At 57.0% G+C, this 19,061-nt stretch overlaps 3 protein-coding genes across 7 annotated transcripts in view; 1 reads left to right on the forward strand and 2 right to left on the reverse strand.

The window, feature by feature from the left end:
* Positions 1-289: 289 nt before the first annotated feature.
* On the reverse strand, positions 290-6,360 carry Sf3a2 (splicing factor 3a subunit 2). The gene is made up of 9 exons (XM_075975437.1): positions 6,221-6,360; positions 3,536-3,697; positions 3,359-3,430; positions 2,520-2,566; positions 2,137-2,246; positions 1,711-1,760; positions 1,500-1,640; positions 1,327-1,395; positions 290-1,224 (listed from the first exon to the last, which is right to left on the reverse strand). Exons 2-9 carry the CDS (start codon positions 3,659-3,661, stop codon positions 403-405), a joined length of 1,437 nt encoding a protein of 478 aa, XP_075831552.1. The 5' UTR covers positions 3,662-3,697; positions 6,221-6,360; the 3' UTR covers positions 290-402.
* Positions 6,361-6,595: 235 nt separating this feature from the next.
* Plekhj1 (pleckstrin homology domain containing J1) lies at positions 6,596-9,102 on the forward strand. 2 transcript variants are annotated; one of them, XM_075975438.1, is made up of 6 exons: positions 6,596-6,896; positions 6,980-7,047; positions 7,118-7,184; positions 8,381-8,471; positions 8,549-8,612; positions 8,693-9,102. In XM_075975438.1, the coding sequence occupies exons 1-6, from the start codon at positions 6,803-6,805 to the stop codon at positions 8,804-8,806; spliced, it is 498 nt and encodes a 165-aa protein (XP_075831553.1). In that variant the 5' UTR covers positions 6,596-6,802; the 3' UTR covers positions 8,807-9,102. The 2 variants fall into 2 exon arrangements, with proteins under 2 accessions (XP_075831553.1, XP_075831554.1); XM_075975439.1 differs by having other exon boundaries at positions 6,674-6,896; positions 8,585-8,612.
* A 449-nt stretch (positions 9,103-9,551) lies between these two features.
* The window catches only part of Dot1l (DOT1 like histone lysine methyltransferase), a 42,070-nt gene continuing 32,560 nt past the window's right edge, over positions 9,552-19,061 (reverse strand). Inside the window, exons 20-29 of one of the 4 annotated variants that reach the window (XM_075975434.1) lie at positions 18,498-18,982; positions 18,254-18,389; positions 17,695-17,841; positions 16,962-17,091; positions 15,874-16,451; positions 15,498-15,703; positions 14,656-14,720; positions 13,476-14,414; positions 12,274-12,904; positions 11,354-11,483 (exon numbers count right to left, since the gene is read on the reverse strand). In XM_075975434.1, the coding sequence (XP_075831549.1) occupies positions 12,309-12,904; positions 13,476-14,414; positions 14,656-14,720; positions 15,498-15,703; positions 15,874-16,451; positions 16,962-17,091; positions 17,695-17,841; positions 18,254-18,389; positions 18,498-18,982 (3,282 nt within the window). In that variant the 3' untranslated portion in view covers positions 11,354-11,483; positions 12,274-12,308. Of the gene's footprint in view, positions 11,484-12,180; positions 12,905-13,155; positions 13,301-13,475; positions 14,415-14,655; positions 14,721-15,497; positions 15,704-15,873; positions 16,452-16,961; positions 17,092-17,694; positions 17,842-18,253; positions 18,390-18,497; positions 18,983-19,061 lie in introns of those variants that run through there. The other 3 variants (XM_075975436.1, XM_075975433.1, XM_075975435.1) reach the window with 3 other exon arrangements.

Here is a 19,061-nt window from a genome sequence, read left to right on the forward strand (position 1 = left end):
GGAGGGGCACCCCTATCAACTCTGAAAGTGACCTTGGGGGGACAGTGCCTGGTGCCCAGTATGTCCAGCAGGTGGGAGGTGGCCTTCTCAAAGGGTTTTCTGTCCTCAGAGACAGGCCCACAATTGCAGAAACCACAGCTGTCCTTGAGTAGCTCCCAACTGCCTAGGGAGCCCACCTGGAGGCCTCACAGAACCCCGGGTCACCATGCCTTCAATAAGGCATGCAGTACCTGCCCATCCCCTCCACCCCCCCCCCCAAACAACATAAGAACCACACTGCAGACAGGGAGACATGGGGGAGGCTGTTTAATGAACTCAGAACAGGACAAAACAGAAAACTTTCCAAGGACTGGCCCTGGGAAAAGGCTGCGCACAGGCAGCAGGGGGTGCTGGGGCCATGATTCAGTTGCCTGGGGGAGGGGGAGGCATGTTCCCAGGGCCTTCTGAGGGGAGTGGGGGCCTTAGCATGGGGGGCATAGGAGCTGGGTGCACCCCAGGATTTGAGGGGTGAACCCCTGGAGGCTGAGGGTGGACTACAGGCGCAGCAGGGTGGACTCCAGGAGGAGGCTGGGAGTGTACCCCAGGTGCCTGAGGGTGGATGCCAGGAGCTGGGGGGTGCACCCCAGGGGCCTGAGGGTGAACTGCAGGAGCAGGTGGGTGTACTCCTGGAGCCTGAGGATGAACTCCAGCTGATGGGGGAGGGTGGACCCCGGGAGCTGGAGGGTGGACCCCAGGAGCTGGTGGGTGCACTCCAGGGGCTGCTGGGTGGACCCCGGGAGCTGGTGGGTGCACTCCAGGGGCTGCTGGGTGCACTCCAGGGGCTGCTGGGTGCACTCCAGGGGCTGCTGGGAGCACACCTGGAGCTGGGGGATGGACCCCAGATGTTGGTGGGTGGACCACTGGTGCTGGGGGATGGACCCCAGGAGCTGGGGGATGGACTCCAGATGTTGGTGGGTGGACCACTGGGGCTGGGGGATGGACCCCAGGAGCTGGTGGAGGCATCTGGGGAGGTCCAGGGGGCCCAGAGGGAGCAGGCCCGGTGGGAGGCATAGGGGGCAGAGGCAGGCCACCAGGCGGAGGTGGGGGCAAGGCATCTGGCAGTGGTGGGCGAGGAGGCAGGCCATTCATGAGTGGGGGAGGGGGCCGCTTGACACCTGGGGGTCCAGCAGGGAGGCTGGGTGGGGCAGGAGGCTTCTCCATCTTAAAGTGGAACTGAAGAAAAAACTGTAGGGGAGGAAGGTCAGTGACCGCAGGGGAGGGTGACTGACTGCAGGGGAGGAGGGTGAGAGGGAGAAGGAGTACCATGCAAGGGCTGCAGAACCTCACCTGCTTGGTCTCTCGGTTCCAGTGGGTCCAGAACTTTCCCTCTGCCTTGTCGATCTCCCGGCTTGGCACCTGGGAGAGGAAAGCACAAGCTGCAGCACCCAGGGTGGAGACCGGGACCGACAGACAGACAGGCTAATCCTGGCTGCCCCCTCTCCTATCCTCGGTGTCACTACCTTGAAGGCAATGGTCTCGTAGGGCTCAGCAGCCATGAGTAGGTACTGCCAGCGGCGGTCTGGGGGCTCAATCCTCTGCTCGTAGGCAGACATGAAGCGGTGGCGTGGCATGATTCCCTCGGCAATCTCAGGGTAGTCAATCTGTGGACGTGCACAGCAGCATCAGCACCACACCCACGTGTCCGCTCCACCCCGACTGGCCCCACCTCACCTGAAACAGCAGGCTCTGCTGGCCCATCTCTGTGTCCCTCTGCTTGGTCACTGTAATACACAGGGGACAGGGCTGTTATGTGTCATAGGTGCTCACCTGGCTAGGATCTGAGCAAGAGAACCCAACCCAGCACTACATGGTCAGGATGGTGTGGACAGCCCTCTGCAGCCTCTCTGGGTTCCTGCTGGCTACACGACTGGCTTTCTGATCAGGCCAGGTCACTCGGGGGGCCTCTGCTGAGGGGCTCTGGGAGTGCTGACTGCAGACAACCTGCCTGCCTGTCCTTCTGGAAGTTTCTAGTGGGGGATGGGTGCTTATCGCCCACCTGTGGGCTGCTATGACGACAGAGGAAGCAGTGGCTGTGTGTCCTAGGGATGGGTGTATCCTGTGCCAGGGCCCACAGGGCTCATTCTGGCCAACACACACCTTTGTAGCCAGGGCGGCCAATCTTCACAAACTTTTTCACCTCCACTTTGACCTTCTCAGGTGCTGGCTGGGCAGGGGCTTCCTTGGCCTCTTTGGCAGCTCGCCGGGCCCTATAAACACAAAACATGGGTGCATGGCCCCTCCACCAGCTGCCAAGGCCAAGCACACAGGCGCCAGAGCCCCCTGGCCTTGGAGCTCATGGAGAGGATGAGGGCTCAGCCCTGGAGTCTCCCAAGCAGGGACAGAGCAGGTGGGCACCAATCACCCCACTGTCCTTGTTCCTTAGCAGTCAGCTCTGCAGCAGGACTGCCAGGCTGGAACACAGGCAGAGTAAACACAGGGCCTTTCCCTCCTCTCCACCCAGCCACAAAGTGAGGGCTCACAAGTTAGTCTGATGCTTCTTCCCTTGGGTGTGGGCCAGGTAGCTCCCCTGCAGAGAAAAAGAAGACAGGTCACTGAGGGGGAGGGGGAAGCAGGACAGCTCTAAGGGGACCCAGCCCATGGGTCTGACATGAGGCCCAGAGTCTAGAGTTCCTTGGAGCATGGGAACCTATGGGGATGCAGTGGCTGTGGCTGCACTGGGGAGCAGTGACACACCATGCCACCCTGGGAATCTCTCTGTGGTTAGGACCAGCACACACACCAAAGTCTTCAGTGCTGACCCCACTACAGGGGTCTGGCAAGTGCTCAGGGAGCTCCTGAGGGGGTAGTGGAGTCTAAGCTACTGCTCGGCATCCTGCACAGCTGTGGCAGCTGACTCCATTGTCAACATGGTCACTGCTGACCGCTCTGCTCATCTAGTCCTGGACTACCAATGGACCCCAGTCCTCACCTCCTGCCTGATTCCCTAAAACGCAGAAGCAGCCCTGTTGCCGGGGACATTCAAAGATCAGAGACGCTGACTGCTGTCCTGACACCAAGGTCAGAGAAAGGGTAAAAGGGCAGCTGGTCCCCAGACCACCTTCAGTGTAGAGCCAAGCAGAGCTCACAGAGCGAGCTGCAGTAGTCAGAGCTCACAGAGCTGGACAGGCACACAGTTCAGCTTAGTGGCTGCTTACCCAGCACAGCTGAGAAAAAAATAAAAGAATTCAACCAAACCAGACCAACACTGTGGGAGCCCTCGGCTCTGGGTGATAGGTCCAAGGTCCACCAATGTCACCCCATCAGTGTAAAGGCCACACGTGTGCCCAGCGGGGGACGAGGGTCAGGTGGAAGCACGTACCTCATTGTTATGCAGCGTTAGACACAGTTTGCATTCATAGGATCCCAGATGGTTTTTCATAAAATATGGGTCCTGGGAGGGAACACAAGTACCTGTTAGACCACAAAGCCCGGTTCTCTGAACCCAAGACGGAGGCATTGTGGGGGCTCTGTGTACACGGGGACACTGCTCCCAAACCTTGTTGATGTCGATGGTTTCGAGGGCCAGCTGCCGCAGGCGCTCCCTGCGGTCCCTGTTGCTCTCAGAGGAGGAGGCCACGCCCCCACTCCCCGTCTTGCCTCCAGGTCTGTGCTGGAAGTCCATGGTGCAGGCCTGGGAGCTTCAAGAGACAAGAGAAACCTGGGAGAAAGAAGGATCAGAACACTGTTGGTACTGCTAGGACCGTGGGGTGGCCAGACACGCACGCAACAGGCAGGCAACCCGTCACCTGTATGTCACAGACTGGATTCTACCTAATCCCTAGGGCCAATGTGAACCAAGTACAGAAACTGCCAGTTTTTGCTAAGCAAGCCTAAGACCCTATTATCATTTCTTCAAATCTCATGTAGTCCAGGCTGTCCATACCCGAGGCTATCTTTTCAACTCCTGGTTCCCCAAGCACTGGAATTATAGGGGTGTGCCATTACATCATACTGATTCTTTGGTGTTAACGAGGGGGGTGGGGGAACAGGCAGAGTCTTACATAACCTGGCTTGGCCTTGAACTCCCAGGGGAGGGGGGTCTGCTTGTGTTTGAACACTTGATCTTCCCAGGTAACTGCAGGTATGAGCCACCTTTGCCTACTATAACTTATTAAAATGGGATCTCTCTTCATAGCCCTGGCTGTCCTGGGACTCTCCACATAGACCAGGCTGGTCTCAAACAGAGATTCACCTGCCTCTGTCTCCCAAATGCTGGGACTAAAGACCCCCCCATCTGACATACAGGCATAAGGAGCTTTTCCCGGTCTCCTGAGCTCTGAGCTGTCCACAGTGCATCAGAAAGCTCTGTGCCAGGCTCAAAGCCACCAGGCCATATTTTCCTTCAGACTGTCTGCTGCAGGACTCTGGTTATAACTCAGAGTGAACTCACAGTGCCCAGGAGAGAAGTGGAGGGCAGCTCTTGTCATCATTGCTGAAGCCTCATACAGCAAAAGGGACCTTGCAAACGTGATCAAGACTCTTTGAAAGCCAGGTATCCCAATTATCTACAATGTCACCTTGGAGTCTGCCTAGGAGGTAGGTAGGAGAGCTCAAGGCAGAGACACTACAAGGTCACTGGTTGTCAGTTCCGAAGGAGGATGGGACACAGAGGCCTCTGGATGTTGGGAAGATGAGAGGATGTGCACTCAAGCTGTGAGCTGGACAGACTGTTGGTCTGTTTCATACTCAGCCACCCAAGGACTGAAAAAGAGAAGCACTGTCCACATCTTCCAAAGCTACCAGGAGACACATCCCCAAATCAGAGGCAAGAACAGAGCACAAGGGTGGCAGAGCCCAGGCAGTGACAGGAGGGAAAACTCCTTTGACCTCTGGTAAAGAGGACTCCCAAGAACATGAGACTCTGACCACTCTTCCAAGAGGACAGGGTGTCCAGCCACAGGCTTGAGGGTGCAATTCAGGGGCAGAGTGCTTGTTTAGTATCCATAAAGCCTCTAGGGTGTGTGCCGGAGGTGCCTGCCTGAGTGTCCACTGAAGGAAAAATCCATCAGTTTTGGAGGGTGGGGGAAAAAGGACAAAACCAGCCTGGGTGAGCACATTCCTTGGTTCTGGAGGAGCACAGAATCCCACAAAATCTCACACCTGAGCTACCCTCTCAGCCCATGATGAACTTTCAACCTCCCAAAACACAAGCACTTAATTGTGGGGCATGGCAGTGCCCGCTTTCACGTCAGCTCTTGTTTGAGTTGGAGGCCAGACTGGGCTATGCAGTGAGAACCTGTCTTAAATAAGAGATAAAAGGGCGATGGGTAGGCTGGGGAGTTGGCTCAGTAGTGAAAAGCATTTGTGCCCTTGCAAAAGACCCAAGTTCTGTTTCTAGCACCCAAACTGGGCAGCTGACAACCAGCTCCAGGGCACCTGGCACCCTCTTCTGGACTCAATGGGTACCACACTCAACATGCACACACACATACAAACACATAAAAAGACAGTCTGAGGAAAGCAATGTGAACACTGGCATTTACCATTCTGCTTCCTGCCCCAAGCTCCTGGGACAACACTTTCCCACCAAAGCGGACTGTACCCTCACACCGTGAGCAGTAATAAACCCAAATTAGACACCCAGGTGTGGAGACACACGCTGTTTATCCCAGTACTGGGGAGGCAGCGGCACCACGATGTGTGAGTTCGAGGCCAGCCTGGTTCACACTAAAGTTCCAGGAGGGCCTGAATTGTGCAGTGAAAACCGTCTGAAATAAAATAAAAGTTTTGCCAATGACTGGAGACGTGCGACCTCATGGACCACCATAAGATTATCGATAAACGATCGATAAGGGAAGAAAAGCGGTATTTGAGAAGGTGCTGCTCTGGTCCACTTTGGGAGGAAATACCGTTATCTTTTAGTCGCAGCCACGGACCTACTCAGGTGGACAGGAGCAGCAGTCGCCAGGGCCCTAACTAACGATGAGGGAAACTGAGGCAACCAAGGAAGTCAAAAGAATCTCCAAGACCCCGAACCACGCCAGGGGCCACAGACGCGCGGCGGGAATCCGCGACGGGGCTACGGCCCAACGGGCCTTGCGAGAGCGCGCGCTCCGGGCGCGCGCCAGGCCCGAGAAAGAAGAACGCGCCGCTCACCCTCGCCCCCACCCCCACTTCCAATCCCCTTCCAGGGGCCCCGCGGTGTGGGCAGCCGCCACCGACAAGCCGCGCAGCTCCTCACCGGCGCCCAAGGCCGCGATTCCCGGGCTTAACCTCCGCGACGGCCACGACTTGGCTGCGCGCACGCGCACGACGGACTAAGCGACCACTTCCGGGAGCAAATGAGGCGGAGTTTCCTGTGCGCGGTGGCCCGAAAGACGGACTCGGGTTCTAGAGGCTCGAGGACAAGGAGTCTATAGTGCGCACGCTCACTGAGATGTCCACGAACTCTCGTTCCGCTCTAAATCTCGTGACGCTACCTATCGCGACAAGACGGAAACTGTTTCACTAGCCCGGGAAGGGGCTTCGCTTAACGTGGGGTGCTATGAATCTAACGTAACACTTCACGTTTAGTGTGTCTGACGGTTACCTAGGGACGGGGGATTTCTCACACTTCCGGCTCTGCGTACGACTGCGCCGACCTGCACGCCAGTGCCACCTTATGGTAAACTACGCAATAAGCTCCACGACGCGCAGGCGCAGTAGCTTTGATGGGGCTTCCGGGAACGTTCCCTGAGACTTTTGTGGCACTGGTTGCCGCTTCGGAAAGGACGGCGGCCGGGAGTCAGGGCGCGTTTTAGTTCGCGCGGATCCCGGCGGTGTGATGCGGTACAATGAGAAAGAGTTGCAGGCGCTGTCCCGTCAGCCGGCAGAGATGGCCGCCGAGCTAGGCATGCGGGGTCCCAAGAAAGGCAGCGGTGAGCGGTTCGGGGCGGGCCGGCTCGATTCCCGGGTGGGCGGATGAGAACAGTTCCTCACTGACAACGCTCTGTGCCCACAGTGGCCAAGAGGCGGCTGGTGAAGCTGGTGGTCAACTTCCTCTTCTACTTCCGCCCGGACGAGGCCGAGGTAGGGGCGTAGGGGACTCGGGGGGCCCGCGCGTCCCGGAGGCCGGCGCTCACGGCCGTGTCTCGCGCAGCCCCTCGGAGCCCTGTTGCTGGAACGCTGCATAGTGGCCCAGGAAGAACCCGGCGGCTTCTCCATCAGTAAGTGCGCTGGTCCCCACTGTCCCCACCCCGGACTCTTGCTCCGCGCACCTATCTCCCTTTTACTCCCCAGGAGCCTCCTTTTGTCATGGATCCCTCGTCTCCTGAGGACCCAGCGCTACAATAGCTGATACTCTGAGTGTCCTCGGGTCTGGTCTCCGCTGGTGCAATCATAGTTTCTTCCCCCACCTTCAGTGCCTATTCTTCGCAAGGATAGGTGCAGCCTATGCAGATTTTGTTTGTATTAGAAACAGTCTGGGGGCTGGAGAGATGGCTCAGTGGTTAAGAGCATTGCCTGCTTTTCCAAAGGTCCTGAGTTCAATTCCCGGCAACCACATGGTGTCTCACAACCATCTGTAAAGAGGTCTGGGTGCCCTATTCTGGCCTGTAGGCATACACACAGACAGAATATTGTATACATAATAAATAAATAAAATAAATATTAAAAAAAAAAGAAACAGTCTGCCGCGGGTAGCGCTTCTGAGGCTGAAGTGACACCTGTTAAACCTTCCTTGGCGATCTTTACGGTACCATCTTGTAGAGATTTGGCCCTCGTGTCTTCCCCATCATCACACGGGGTTCTCCATCTATACTCCTAGTCTTTCTTTTTTTGCACGTGTATATATGGAATCCAGAAGTCAATTTCTGGTCTCTTCACCACCCCCTCTTAAAACAATACATTTGTATGTACACATACGTGTATTTGGTTCTCCTTTCCCACTATGTGGGTCCCCGCTATTGAACTCTGGCCATCAGGCACAGCAGCAGCACCGCTACCTGCTTGGCTCTCTCATCCTCGCACATGGACTTGGTTTTTAGGCTATATTGGCTGGCAGCAAGTCTTAGGAATCTCCCCATCTGTTTCCTCAGCACTGAGATTCCACTCAGGTCCTCCTGCTTATTACCTACTAAGTAATCAGCACTTTACCTACTGAGCCATCGCCCCAGTCCTATTACCATTAGGGCCTACTCTAATGACCTCACGTCAACCAGTTCATATGTTCCCAGTGGGTCCCTTTTCATGGGTTCAGGAGTCAGCACTCTGGAGGAGCCAAGCCAGCCTGTGACAGGCAGAGAGGATGGCTTGGTAGGACAGGAACCCGGGTGAGAGGAAGCTGGGCCTTCTGGCCAGCAGGATGTGGGCCAGGTAGACACCCAGCAGAGGTGGCTGGCTCCCTTCCTTTACCCCTTTGTAGGCTTTGTGGAAGACCTCAGCAGGAAGTATCACTTCGAATGCTGTAGCCAAGAGCAGTGTCAGGAGTGGATGGAGGCTCTTCGCCGGGCCAGGTGGGGCTTTGGGAACCACTGGGAGCTGGGTGGAAACATGGGGGAGTGTGATCAGTGAGCCCAGCCCTTTTCTCCAGCTATGAGTACATGCGACGAAGCCTCATCTTCTACAGGAACGAAATCAGGAAGATGACAGGCAAGGTGTGTAGTGGTGGGGTGGGGTGGGGTGGGGCGGGGCAGCCCTCCCTGGCCTTGTTCACAGTCAGCATGCACCCCCACAGGATCCTTTGGAGCAGTTCGGCATCTCCGAGGAGGCCAGGTTCCAGCTGAATAGCCTGCCTACGACGCACAGGCAGACTGCTTGTATTGGTTCCCAGCTAGATGTGTTGGACTGACCTTTGCCTGGCCTCTGGCTATCTTTGAAGATGTTTTTTGGAAATGTCGTTCAAAGCCAGAGGTCCGGAGGAGGAGGGCAAGGGCTTGGATCCTTGTTCCCATGCCATCTCCCTGCCAATACCCTTGAGTGCCCCCAACTGGGGACTGAGCCTGGCACAGCTCCCCTGTCCGTTATTGGGTGAATGTATCATGCTAGGTAAAGCTGTGAACCCCACTCCTGCTGATAGAGCAGGTCATGGTGCCGGCCTTCAGTGCTGGGCCTGCTCTATAATAAAGGTACCCCTTTTCCAAGCCACACAGTGAAGTAAATGGGGAGAGATGAGGGCACACACCTTCAGTCCCAGCACTCAGGAGGCAGAGACAGCACATCTCTGAGTTCTAGGCCAGCCTGGACTACAGAGTGAAACTGTTTTGAAAAACAAAACAAAAAAGACTGGGCTGGGGACACATAAACACTCATGCATGCAGGCACACACAGCTTGTGGGACGGGTTGTTCCCAGTGTGCCTGGTACCAGGCTGGTTACCCTCTCTGGGAAGATGTGGAATCCTGCCTGGGTTTTGTGGGGGCACATATTAGTGAGTCCTGCGTAAGGGACCCATACCACCTGGCTGTGAGCAACTTGAATGCTATAGGGGTGCCTTGACTCACTGGCTGCGTTTTCCTCGGGCTCTTCCAGAGCTGTCATCGTCCCTCAAGGGAGGTGACAGTAACCACACAAAGACAGACCACACTGAGAACCGGCTCAAGTGAAAACAGCTTTTTATTACTGTGTCTAGAGGCGGCAACAATGTATGAGATGCCTTGGGAACCAAGGGAGAGAACAGTGCACCCGTTAAGTACAGAGGTCATTACAAGACAGAGCAAAGCTGCATCAAGTTACAAACAGGCCAGGCTGCCAAAAAAGCTATGTAGGTTGAGGGTGGGAACCGAGGTGTGTCTGGCAGAGTCCCTTTGTGGGCTAGCGTGGGAGTAGGTCCCAGTCCGTAGGGCTTTCTATCAGAGTTCCTGAGCTCAAGCCCTGCAGCACCCTTGGGCTGGAATACCATGGACCACTGAGAGAGCCTAGCCCCATGCTAAGACCATCAGCTAAGGAACCCAGGGCCACCGTGCACCATGTTCAGTTTACTGTGGGTTCCCCTTTCTCGTGGGCTCAGGAGAAGACTTGCAACTGTGCCCGCCTGGAGCACCTGTGGCCCACTGGGCCATGCGGGCCACGAACATGCAGTGTCTGTCCCCTAACACTCAAGTAAGGTGGGGCAGCGACCACTGGAGCAGCAGCTGCCAAGGTGGTAGGTGGTGTGTACAGTGTTCACTCAGTGTCTTGTTCCAGGCCTGGGACTTGCTAACTTTATGGCCACCCTGCCCTGCAGCACCGTAGCTAGCTGTGGTGTGCAAGAACAGGCCTGGCGAGCATGAGCACCATCACAGGGGGTAGGGTGGGGGGTGGAAGGGACACCAGCACCATCTTCACAACTGCCAAGGGAAGCAGGTCAACATGAGGGGGTCAACATGGCCTCCCTGCTTAGCCTACCTACCCCTAACCTGAAGTGAGCAGCATTGAGGGCAGTCAGGACCGCCTCAGCAAGCTAAATCAGCCCTGGCCCCTTTGTAGCCACACCCAGTGCACCTGTCCCCAGGACCAGGAAGCAACTCTTGGACATAGGTAGGTGGTGCCCACAGTGACCAGAGGCCCTGGGTGGCCCAGCACATCTGGGCCACACTCCTGCAGGGCCCCTGACCAGCGCCATTTTTTTGTGCATTTGAATAAATAAATGTATTTTTTCCTCCTCACTTTTCTTTCTGTTAAAGTTCACTGTGCAATCTAAAAATAAATGCAGTCAAGTCTATGAAATTTATAAATCTCCATCACATCTCTATAAAATACTGTCACTCATCATGTGACTCTCTTATACACAGATGCCAGGGGACCCACAGTGGGCCAGCCCCATGTCACCTGGCCAGCATGCCCCGAGCCAGAAAAGCAAAGAAATACAAAGTAAATGCACTTGTCACAGGAGCCACTGAGCATTGCAGCAGTGGCCCACACCTGTCAGCACCACTCAGCCCAGCCAGGCACCCAGTCCTGCCCCAGCCCAATCTGCACACACAGCAAAGGCACGCCTAAAGTCACAGGGTTAACAGCAGGGTGTTCACAGTGACAGCGGGCCAGTTCCGAGGAGGGGAACCAGAAGTCAGCCCCCGTCGTGCATGCCTGGCGTGCCTTTGGTATCAGGACAAGCAGTAAGGGTGCGTCTGAGAACTGTTTGGCCATGGTCCGCATCTGGGGCAGCACCCGGGGCGAAGTTGGAGATGGGTGGGCATGGGCTCGGTGGTGAGATAGCACCGGGACGGAGTCTAGAGTCCTCCTGGTGGCCAGCCCGGCAGGCCAAGTCTTTATATTATTCTTTCTCACAGACACTTAGGCGTCTCAAGAGGTTGCCTTGGACGACTTTGATGGAATAAAATAAGTCAAAATTGCTTATACTTAAAAAAAAAAAAAACGATAAATACTTTATCTAAAACTATCGACAGTACAAACTGGACCAGTCCAGCACCTCCTGCGGTGCCGCCAATTCACAGTGGCTCCACGTCCGGCTCCGCCGGCCTGGCAGGCAGCAGGCTTGGTCCACACCGTCCTTGCATAGGTCGTGGCTGAGGTAGAAGTCCTAATTACCTGCAGGGAGGAGGAGCATAGGTTAGGTGCATTCAACATGTCCTCTATGGCCAAGCTGCCCCACAGGACACAGGGCAGAGAGGGGTGTTCCTGGTAGGTACTGTTGGGCCCAGCACCCTGCAGCTCTGCCTTGCTGAGCACAAAGGGTGGGTTAGCTGGAGAGCTCTAGCCCTAGGACCTCCAGATGTGGTTGTCAGGCTGTCCTGTACTCAGGCTACGGCTACCACGTGGCCACACCCTATGGAGAAGGCCAGAAGGCTGCCATCTGGCTCTTCGCCCACAGGGCATGTCTACTGCCATGATCATAGCAGAGCAGGGTTTGACAGCCGCTGTTCAGGGAGAGGTGGACAGGGACCGGCTCCCTGAACCTTAAACACCACCTCTGTTCAAGGATGCCCACGCTACCACCCCAGGCATTTCTGCCCGTGGACAAAGTAAGTCTGCAACCTCACCAGTGTACTGACTACCCCTTGTTTCCCGTGCACAGGCAGGCTGGTGACAAATGCCTTAGTTGAGAGCTAAAAATGTGACCCCAAAATCAAGGACTGCTTTGGGCCAGGAATCTCACAATAGGTTGGGGCTACCTTGGCTTTGGTGAGCCACATTGGAATCTCATCACCTCGGCTGTCTTCTCAGCGGCGGGCTGAGGACCAGGGAGTGCTGCACAATGTTGGCCCTGCCTCCCTTAGCACCCCTCCCCCCATCTCCACGACTCAGGACCCCAGGCATCTGGCGAGCCCTGCCAGCCGTCTTCTGGGCAAGAGGAGGGGTGGTTTGGCTCTAGCCTTACCTTACAGAACATGAACTGCTAGCTAAGCAAGGTCTTTATCGAGGCTTAACCCCCGAAAGGTGCGCAGCATAAGGAGGCGGCATGCCAAGGGAAACCCACACAGCAGATGGCCCCGAGGAGTTGGCCTGTGGGGCGGCGGGCGCAGCCTGCGCCAGGGCCAGCCGGGGCAGGGGCTGGTGGTGCACCGTGAAGGAGGGGCGGGAGACCTTGTGTGGAAGGGAGGCGAGCTTGACAGACAGAGAGGCGTTAGCAGGCTGCAGAGAAGCGGCAGAGGAGGGGGGTAAGAAAGCTTTGTTAGCCGGGAGGGAGGCCAGGCTCTGCAGAAGCACTGGCTCGGAGTTAGAAGCCAGCAGCGCAGGTGGAGGAGGCAAGGTGACATTAGGAGGAGGGGGTGCATGGAGGACAGGTGGCCCCGCAGGGGGCCGGCCCAGGTGCTGAGGAGGAAGTAGGGGAGGTGGAGGGGGCGGCCGAGTCTCGACCGAAGCCGCAGCCTGAAAGGAAGAAGCCGAGGTGCTGGCTGCCGCCTGCAGCGGGCTCAGGCCCAGCGTGGCACTGCTACACACGGCCCCGCTACTGACACCAGCTCCAAACGGGTGAGCAGAGGCAGAAGGCACCGCATGGGTAAAGACACCTGTAAACAGGAGAGAAAAAGCAGCTTCAACAGGCAGCACGATCCAGGCGGGTGGAGCAAGAGGAGCACAGTCGCCAGCAAGAGAAGCAGAAGACAGCGTGACTCCGGTCCAAGCGCAGGCACAAGCAGCAAGCAGTGGGCTCAGTGCAGGGACACTTACCTGCCAGGATGAGGCCCCGCCCCTCGGGCCCACCTGCCCGCCCCTGCCCAGTCAGGACTGCACCATGCCTGGCCTGTGGCCCAGGCTCCACTCCGCCCTGTCTCTGAGCAGGCCCTCTGGACTCATTCTTGCACCAGGCCCGCTTCCACAGACCGGCCATGAGGCATGTGGGTGGTCACCTCAAACAGGGGATGCCCCAGGAGAAAGAAATGCCTAGTTAAGTGCACCGTGGTCTTCTGAAAACAAGAGGCATGCGTTATAAGGCTAGACAGTCTCCTTCAGTCACACCATGAAGACGGCCAGCAAGGACACAGGGACACACTCCCATTGTATCCTCTAGAGGGCTTGGGAGGGACCTCCCAAGCAGCTGGTGAGAAACTTGGGACTAGATGTCATCCCTTCCTTGCCTACCTCCAACAGTTCCACCGGTAACCCCGGAGGAGAAGCTGCCCATGGTGTGCGAGTTGGTGAGTCGGGGTGCAGCAGATGACACATGCACCAAGCCTGCAGCGGCGGGCACGGTGCTAAACAAGGACTGCAGCACAGAGGAGCCGGCCACAGAGCCCAGGTTGGCCTGCAGGGACATGGGGCCCAGAGTGAACTGGGGCCCAGGGGTGAAGGTGCTCAGAAAGGGCCGGGCAGCCTGGGCAGCAGGTGTTGTACTGCCCGCAGAGGAAGCCACAGTCACTAGACCAGGGCCACCGAGGAGGCCACCCGGAGGCACGGCTGCAGCAGAGATGAAGAGGTTGTGGCCACCCTTGAAGTCCAGCTCACGGTCACGGCCTTTGCCTGCCCTGCTGCCATGAGGCAGTGCAACTTTGTCCGCAGACCCACACAGGGGCACGGCCTCGCCTGACTCCTTGCCTGCATTGCCCTCGCCCTTCAGGCCACCCAGGCCCTCCGGCTGCCGCCTACTGAGGAAGGGATTAGTCTCCGTGGTACTATCCTTGCCCCGTTGTGATGGGAAGCTCAGGCTGGCCACCTCAGGGCCCTTGTGGGAGAGGGAAGCACCGTCGTTGAAGCTGTGTAAACCGAGGTCTGCAGCAAGGCCCCCACTGAAGGCCAGGCCGTTGGGAGGGTTGGCGCCAGGGCTCGGGCCCTCGGCTGCAGTCAGAGAGCCGGCAAAGCTTTTCCTTGGGTGGGCGGGGAGCTTGGCCTCAACTGCAGGCTCCTCCAGAACCGGCCGGAAAGAGAACAGGGGGCTGTGGCTCAGTGCAGAGCCAGCCTGCAATGGACTGTCCACGGCCTTGGCCAAGCTGAGGTCGGAGATGGGTGAGAAAGTGGACTTCCATTTGCTGCTGTTCACAGGCTCACTCGAGGGTGCAGGCTTCCTTCCCACCAAACCACCACCTGATGGGAGAAATCAGTGGCCATAAGCTGAGCCTGCACTGGGGAAGTGGGCTGTGCCTACCATGTGGCTGGCACACATTCTACTAGGCAGAGGTGATGAAGAGGTGAGAGGCTCATGCACTATGAGACTTCTCTTGTCTGCCCCTCCCAACTGTCCATGCACCAGATGCAGTCCCAGGCTGGCCCGTCCTAAGCACGGGGCACCCCCACACCTCCCGGCTCCAGGAAGGGAGCACATTACCATTTTCCAGCATCTTCGGAGGAGATTTGCTTTCTAAGGAGATTGTTGCAATTTTTCTTTCAATTCTGTGCAAAGAAAATAGTCACTGATGTATGAATCTAAGTGCTCAAGAGAGTATCCGAGGACTCTACACGCACAGCTCAACATGAAAGGTCCAAAGGCTGCCCTCTGGTCCCGTGTGGAAGGGCCCCTGAGTAGACCCGGAGTAAGTCTGGGTCACCAGCAGTACTAGGGCCCAGTGTCTGCATGGGCTGTTCTGGTGGGGAGCCCAGAATGCCTGTGCACATGGTGACACTATGCATATAAAGCAGGGCAACCTGTAGGAGCTTCCCTATTCTGAGCCTTAGCCAACCTGGAGCTAAATGCAGCAGAGGCCCGGCTCACAGGTGGTACTCACATCCACAATGGTCTACAATGGGTCAGTGTATTTGTCAGACCCTTAGGAATGACAGTGGGCAGAGATCTTAGAGCACATCAAAGTCAGAGGCAAGGCGTGACCAGAATTCACACTCGCAGTAGTAACTCCACTGTGACACTCAAAGGTAAGCATGGGACCTAGTGATGCTCAACAGTCTGCAGTGCAGCCATAATGTAGGTGGCAGAGAGGGGCACATGATGTCTTTACTCAGGCTGAACACCCAGAAAGTCCCCACAGATACACACAGACCCCACAAGCAGTACTCTACACTGCTCAACAAGAAAAGCAAGGTAACACCCATTGAGAAAATAGCCTTGCACTAGGGAGGTCAGGATTGAAAGATAGCTAACGGAGGCCACTTGGCCACACGATAGCCAGCATCTAGTCCAACCATGAGCACGCAGAGCTGTCCCCTAGGACTCACCGGGTACTGCTGGGCTCATCCTCAGAGCCTGGCTCCTCATCTGAGGTCAGTGGTGAGTAATGGGCCCCATTCGTCGGGCCCAGTGGCCGCTCCTTCCTGAGCACCGGGGGCTGATCATGGTCCTGGTAGGGGGTCGGGGAACTCTTCAGGGAACTCTCAGGGGATGAGATGGCTGTGATCTCCAGGGGCTGATTGATGTTGCTGACCTGCGGAATCAGGGAGGGCAGATGAGCCACAGGCCCAGGCCAGGGTTTCGATGCCAGCTAACCCTTGAGACCTCTGCAGTCACCAGCTCCTTATGAGGGTACAGGTGGGGAGAGAACAGACTGCACACCAACCACTGTCCCCACCCTGCAGGGACAGGCCCTACACTTACCATGGAGTTGAGGTTGAGGGGAGACCCCGAGGACTGTGTGAAGAGGCCAGCGACAGTTGGCAGAGCCCGGCGCTTGGGGGACACACCCGTGCTGAGGCTGAGGGTTCCAGCTGATGCACGCTTCCTTCTGCTGCGTTTACGACTGTCCTGCCCATGGCTCTGTACAGAATCCCCACGGGTTCCAGAGGTCAAGGGGCTATGCCTGGTAGAAGGCGACTGCTTAGAGCTGGAACTGGCTGCAATGCTGAACACAATCCTCCTCTTAGCTTCATTCTCCGGGTCTGAGACGGCAGGGTCAGAAGGCAGCTCCCCCTTGCTGGTGTCCGGCAGCGGACCTTGGGCAGTCACACTCAGGCGGGGACTAGCCGAGAGTTGGTGGGCAGGAGATGCAGGGCCAGAGTTGCGGGGCTGTGGTAGCAGAGGCGGGTGCTGTGGTGGTGTGCTGCGAGATCCCATGGTGGCAAAGAGGCTGCCAGGGCCAGAGGACTCATCAAAAACAGCAGTTTCCATTCCAGATGCCAGAGGCGCTGGGCTGTTGGCCACGGCTCCACTGATGGCCACCGAACCAGTGTAGAAACCTTTCATGAAGACACCAGTTAATCAAGGGAGGCAAGGAGGCCAAGCCCACTCTAACAACACCTCACCCTGGGAGGAACAAGCTGAGGTCAGTAGCCCCTTCCTAGGGTAGAACAGGGCCATAGCATGGATAAGTGTGGGCAGGCCAGGCCCAGAGGAAGACTGGTTCCCATTTCAGTCATCTGCAAACACCAGGGCACACTGGGTGCTGTCCCTGCTGGGAGCCACCTAAACCTCTAGGAACCAGATGACCTCAGCACAGGACAGCTTTCTGGAACTGTTCCAGACCTTAAGTATCCCTAAAAAAAGTTGCCTGGCCCTGCCCTAGCCCAAAACAAATAAATCAACAGGAGAGAGCTAGAGACTAGTCCCCTGGCTTCTGGTCACACAGAATCCTAGGACTCAAAACCTCAGAGCTACCTGCTGGGTGTTTGTCCCAATGGGATCGTCTCCCCAGAGAACATGGCACCTAGCAGGAAGAGGTCCCTATGTGGTTGGGAGGGGGGGGTCACCTGTGGGTGCCAGTGTGAGGCTCCTGCTCCCTGCTGCACTGCCCCCTGCACCATGGGCGGAAGCACCAATCTGCTTTTCAAGTGTGGATGAGGAGTCTCGGGGCTGTGGCCCAGGGCTGGGAGTGCTCCTCTGCAAGAGAAAGCCTGCCTAGTTAGGGCAACAGGAGACAGTGGGGCAGGAGGGCTGTGGGCAGGGGGACCCAAGAGGGGATAGAGCTGGGCTAGGCCTGAGAGTTCAAGCAGAAAAGTCAAGTCACATTCAGTTAATGAGGGGCGCAAGAGGCACGGGGTAAGGTGGTCAGATGTCAAGGCCAGCTATAACTACATGATGAGTTCAAGGCCAGCCCGAGTCACACAAGACCCTGCCCTCAAAATAATGCAGAAGGAAGGCAAGGCTGCAGTTTTCCCAGCCTACCCTCCGTGAACATCAGCACTCCTGGGATCCAGCCATCAGGGACAGCAACCCACAGGGCCATGTCAGCCAGTGCTGTTTGAGTGGCTAAAATCCTCTTTGTTGTTTCTTCTCTGTTCTGTTTCTTACAAAACATATCCAGAACCCAACCACATGGCAACAGGATTAGCTCTGGATGCCCTCTCGCCAGTCCCAGGATGACCACATGCTCAAACTCAACAGCATCCGACAGAGACATAAAGACTGAAGTTGAGCCTGGAGCCCCACCACTGCCAGCGCAACCACAACCATCATAACTACCATGTGGCCCAGCACACTCACCGCCCTCTCAGCGCGGCTGGGCAGCACCACACTGGCCAGTGGGATGCTGACGGGCAGCTTGTTGGGCTGCACTGTGCTGAGTGGAATGCTGACAGGCAGGCTGGTGATAGTCTCCCCATGGCTGCTGTAGGCACGCTCCTTCACACCCTGTCAACAGATGGCCATGCTCAGCTGCAGACTCACTGCAAAAGCCATCCTCAGGATATGGGCTGGTTAAGAATGCTGCCCACTCTCTCTCTGTTTCTGAGACCTGTCACCCTGGACTGCCTGGCCTCCCAAATTCCTCTCCATCTCTCTACATACAATGGAGGCCCTAACCCTCTTGGTCCCACTCTAGATCCCCCAAGCAACTGGCTAAATCCTACTCCTGCATGTAAGCACCCGAATCCCAAGGACACAGAACCACCCATGGGAGGCTGACACACCTGCCTCTGCAACCACTCCATTAGGCCTGTGGATGCTAATCCCCATCTCCTCCCCAGGTCCCCAAACTAAACTTCATACATCCCACAGCTGAGAATGCTCTGTGGAGTGAATGCTGCAGTTGCCTGGCCCTTACCTTTTCACTGCCCTTCTCTGAGGTGAGCGGCGAGGTTGCAGGGGAGGCAGGCAGTGGATCCTGGGGGCTGAGCTTCATGCTGTTGGACAAGCTGGGACTCTGGTAGGGAAGGGTGCTCTCCTTGGCATGCTCTGCCCTGCAATGAGAGGCCAGTCACCCTTGCTGAGTTCACAGCTAGCAGCCCACGCCCAACAGCCCCAGGGCAGCAGACAGTAACACAGCCCCTAGATACATCTGTGCTTACCGAGGGTGTAGCTCACTGGCAGCTGGTTTGCTAACCCCAGTGTGGTCCTGGCTCAGGTGCCGCCTCAACACAATCTTGGCAGGTGACAACCGGGTGTAGTCTGGCAAAGTTAGGCCAGACAACTTTTCTAGCCGAGGCCTGCCACTGTGGCTGGGGGTGCAGGGTACGACCTCCTGATCCAAGGGGGAGGCCAGGTACTGGGGGGTGTTCTGCTTGGACGAGGGCCGACTAGCTGTGCTGCAGAGCTCGTAGCCAGCAGCATGGCCATTCATGGAGAGCTCGGGGCTCATGCTGCTGAGGTGTGGCAGGGAGATCTTGGCACAGTCCAGCTCAAGACGCAACCGCCCAGCATCGGCCTCCAGCTCGCGGCCCAGGGCACCCTTGCCACGCAGATGCAGGGACAGAGCATCATCTGGTGGCACACAGGACTTCAACTGCAGGAGCTCCTGCTGTCGCTGGCTCTTCTCCAGCTCCACAATGCTGATCTACACGATGGGAGGTGTGTCAGAGCAGCCTGGACTCTACTGTGAGGCCACACCCCTGCTGTCCATCATCACAGATGCC

The sequence above is a fragment of the Microtus pennsylvanicus genome, chromosome 6, assembly GCF_037038515.1.
Source record: "Microtus pennsylvanicus isolate mMicPen1 chromosome 6, mMicPen1.hap1, whole genome shotgun sequence".
Classification (NCBI taxonomy): domain Eukaryota; kingdom Metazoa; phylum Chordata; class Mammalia; order Rodentia; family Cricetidae; genus Microtus; species Microtus pennsylvanicus.

What these genes read in the sequence shown, in the direction of transcription:
- Sf3a2 (XM_075975437.1), bottom strand. Translation starts at nt 3,661, where the DNA reads ATGGACTTCCAGCACAGACCTGGAGGCAAGACGGGGAGTGGGGGCGTG. An exon ending in AAACCATCGACATCAACAAG is followed by an intron (nt 3,431 to 3,535) that starts GTTTGGGAGCAG and finishes GTTCCCTCCCAG; the next exon opens with GACCCATATTTTATGAAAAA. An exon ending in ACGAGACCATTGCCTTCAAG is followed by an intron (nt 1,396 to 1,499) that starts GTAGTGACACCG and finishes TTCCTCTCCCAG; the next exon opens with GTGCCAAGCCGGGAGATCGA.
- Plekhj1 (XM_075975438.1), top strand. Translation starts at nt 6,803, where the DNA reads ATGCGGTACAATGAGAAAGAGTTGCAGGCGCTGTCCCGTCAGCCGGCA. An exon ending in GGGTCCCAAGAAAGGCAGCG is followed by an intron (nt 6,897 to 6,979) that starts GTGAGCGGTTCG and finishes CTGTGCCCACAG; the next exon opens with TGGCCAAGAGGCGGCTGGTG. An exon ending in ACCCGGCGGCTTCTCCATCA is followed by an intron (nt 7,185 to 8,380) that starts GTAAGTGCGCTG and finishes ACCCCTTTGTAG; the next exon opens with GCTTTGTGGAAGACCTCAGC.